At 32.7% G+C, this 2,500-nt stretch overlaps 1 protein-coding gene across 2 annotated transcripts in view; it reads right to left on the bottom strand.

Annotated features, from left to right (window-relative positions):
- Positions 1-324: 324 nt before the first annotated feature.
- Positions 325-2,500, bottom strand: part of LOC144858187 (uncharacterized) — a 2,822-nt gene continuing 646 nt past the window's right edge. The window contains exons 3-10 of one of the 2 annotated variants that reach the window (XM_078714647.1): positions 2,343-2,500; positions 2,178-2,254; positions 1,854-2,050; positions 1,423-1,752; positions 1,191-1,334; positions 896-1,103; positions 491-787; positions 325-401 (exon numbers count right to left, since the gene is read on the bottom strand). The exon at positions 2,343-2,500 is cut by the window's right edge and continues 73 nt beyond it. In XM_078714647.1, coding sequence (XP_078570773.1) covers positions 388-401; positions 491-787; positions 896-1,103; positions 1,191-1,334; positions 1,423-1,752; positions 1,854-2,050; positions 2,178-2,254; positions 2,343-2,500 — 1,425 coding nt within the window. In that variant the 3' untranslated portion in view covers positions 325-387. The other variant, XM_078714646.1, reaches the window with a different exon arrangement.

Here is a 2,500-nt window from a genome sequence, read left to right as displayed (position 1 = left end):
TATTCTACAGTAGAAAATGTGAAAATATCATAGTCTATCTTCCTATGGCTTGAATATTACTAAACTATGGCAGCAACAGCATTGCATTTGTAGAATAAAAAATAAAATTTTGATTTTAACTTTGACAGATAGTCCTAATAATAATATAATATTTCTTCATGTATTTCAATCGCTATAGTCCACCATTTTTTTAAATAATGATGATAAATATTTATAATTCAAAAATTGTATTACAGGTTCCAAAAATACCACCAACACAAACAAGTACGACTACTTTATTGATGCAAGTGTGGTTCATAAGAGAATACATAAAGAAGAAGATGGCACTCCGTCAGATTTATCAGTAAGCCTATATTTTCTTTTATTTCGTATTCTTTGTCGTGTACTTTATTCTTCTTTTTCTGAAAAATATAAACAGGTTTATTTAATTTTTGGTGAGCAGGGAGCTAAAATGCACAAATAGTGTAATCAATAAAGTGTAAATTGTTACCAATTTTTCTTCTTTTGGGTTCAACTATTTCTTCTATTATGCATGGCTGAGTGGTAATTGCATGTGACCGCATCATGGATGTTAACTGTCCAAGTCTGTCATGCATCCCAGCAACTGTTCTTTTCCTTTTATTAAGCGCGGCGTGAATAGACTCCCCACCTTGCTCGCTAACCAGTCCCAGACCAAATCTCCAAGCCTTTAATTGGGGAATGACATGTTCCTCGAGCATATGTAATTTTGGAGATATACTTTTGTTGGTTTTTCGATATTCCTCCATAAAGTCTTTTATGGCTTCATCTGAATTTTTTTTTGTAGAAGAGAAAAGAAACAGTTACAGTGTGTTGTAGGAAAAGAAACAATGGCATGTCTAAGGAATACCTTGAAAGGTAAGCATAATTACATTACCATTTTCTTGAATATCAACATCTGTGACAGGTTTTGAATGATTCAAGTTGTTGTGAACCCTAGAAAATTTTGAAAGGAGTGCATCGTACTTGGTGACCAATTCTTTTACTCTTTTGTCAATTAGCTGAATTTTTCCGATAGGAATCTCAGCTTCTTGAATTTTCATTTCATGTAGTGGAGCATTCACTAGTTCATTCCTAACATGGTCCTATTAAAAACAAATATACATTTTAAAAACTACAATTTTAATAATTAACAGTTGAAACAATATCAATTAAAAGAATAGTTAATTTACCTGACAACATTTATGAACATGGTTACCAATAAATGATTTACCATGATAGGCTTGCCGTTGGATGCGATTTTTTTGTAGCACACGTTCCAGTGATGTGACAATTGGACCCGTTCCAAATGGAAGCCCATTTTCCATGCATTTTGTCTGTAAAATAAAATATAATACAAGTTTTGTCTTTACAGTATGTGTCTGGCAAGACGCATCTATGTCATTTATTGTTTGAGTAACTTACCAGTGACTCAATCTCTTCTCTCAATTTGACTATCTTTCCCACATTGGTAATTATGCTACCATCAACACTTCCTTTAAGATAGATTAATGGCATTGCATCCTCCATCTCAGTCAACTTTAATTTCTTTTCTTCAATCTTTTCTTTGATATCAATTTGTGTTTGGATCTGATGTTGAATTATTTTATCAAACTTTGATTCAGAAGTGTCATCAAGTTCTCCATTTTTCCTTAGGGAATATATGAGGCAATCTATGCTGTGCGCCTCCGTCTCTAGCATATCAAAGAGCTTCTTGAATATGCCCAATGACAAGTGCAGGCTAGGAACAGACACCTAAAAGATATAAATTTTAATACCAACAGTGCCATATAATGAAGTAAGTACATTTGTTTCTCTAATATAAAGATAATTAAAAACAAAACTGATGTACTTACATGATCTACCTCAATTGATACTAAGGGATTATTAACAACGCTCATGGAAACATCCTTAGATCGGCTTTCAATTCCGCCATCTTCCATAAACATTCTGTAGTTGGCTCTGATTGAAGCCAATGAGCGCTGTTTGGCGGGTGGTGCCTTTAATTGCATTTCTGCTTTTGGTTTTTCACAAAAGAGACAGCAGTATCGAGCTAAAAGTATTCAAATTTTTTCACAATGTTTAAAAATGCTAAAATATGCAGTAATACAGTATAAATAAAATTGGCTTAGAAAGATTTTGTATAAATTAAATGATGATAAAATAATTTAATAGTTTACCATTTGGTCCATTTAATCCATAGAGTTTTGTTAAATACTCATAGTCCCCAAAACAGAAAACTCTCAGTGTGTAATTGCTGAAAGAAATTATACATATATTTTTATTTTATTACTTATATACGCATCCACATAATTGTTAAGTTGATATACTAGTTGTATTCTTACCGCCATTTTTCCCCGTTCAAAGCAACAACTTGGTGGGCCACTTCCGGAAGAGTCCGGTTAATATTAAACATCATGTCAGGGGCATCAAATATTAGTATGACGATGATGTTGTTAATTGAATTTGGTTTGGCGAGGCTACAAATTTGTACCTCAAATTT

This window comes from Antedon bifida, assembly GCF_963402885.1.
Source record: "Antedon bifida chromosome 1 unlocalized genomic scaffold, ecAntBifi1.1 SUPER_1_unloc_8, whole genome shotgun sequence".
Lineage (NCBI taxonomy): Eukaryota > Metazoa > Echinodermata > Crinoidea > Comatulida > Antedonidae > Antedon > Antedon bifida.
Note: the sequence above shows the minus strand (reverse complement) of the source record. Positions and strands in the feature narration are given on the sequence as shown.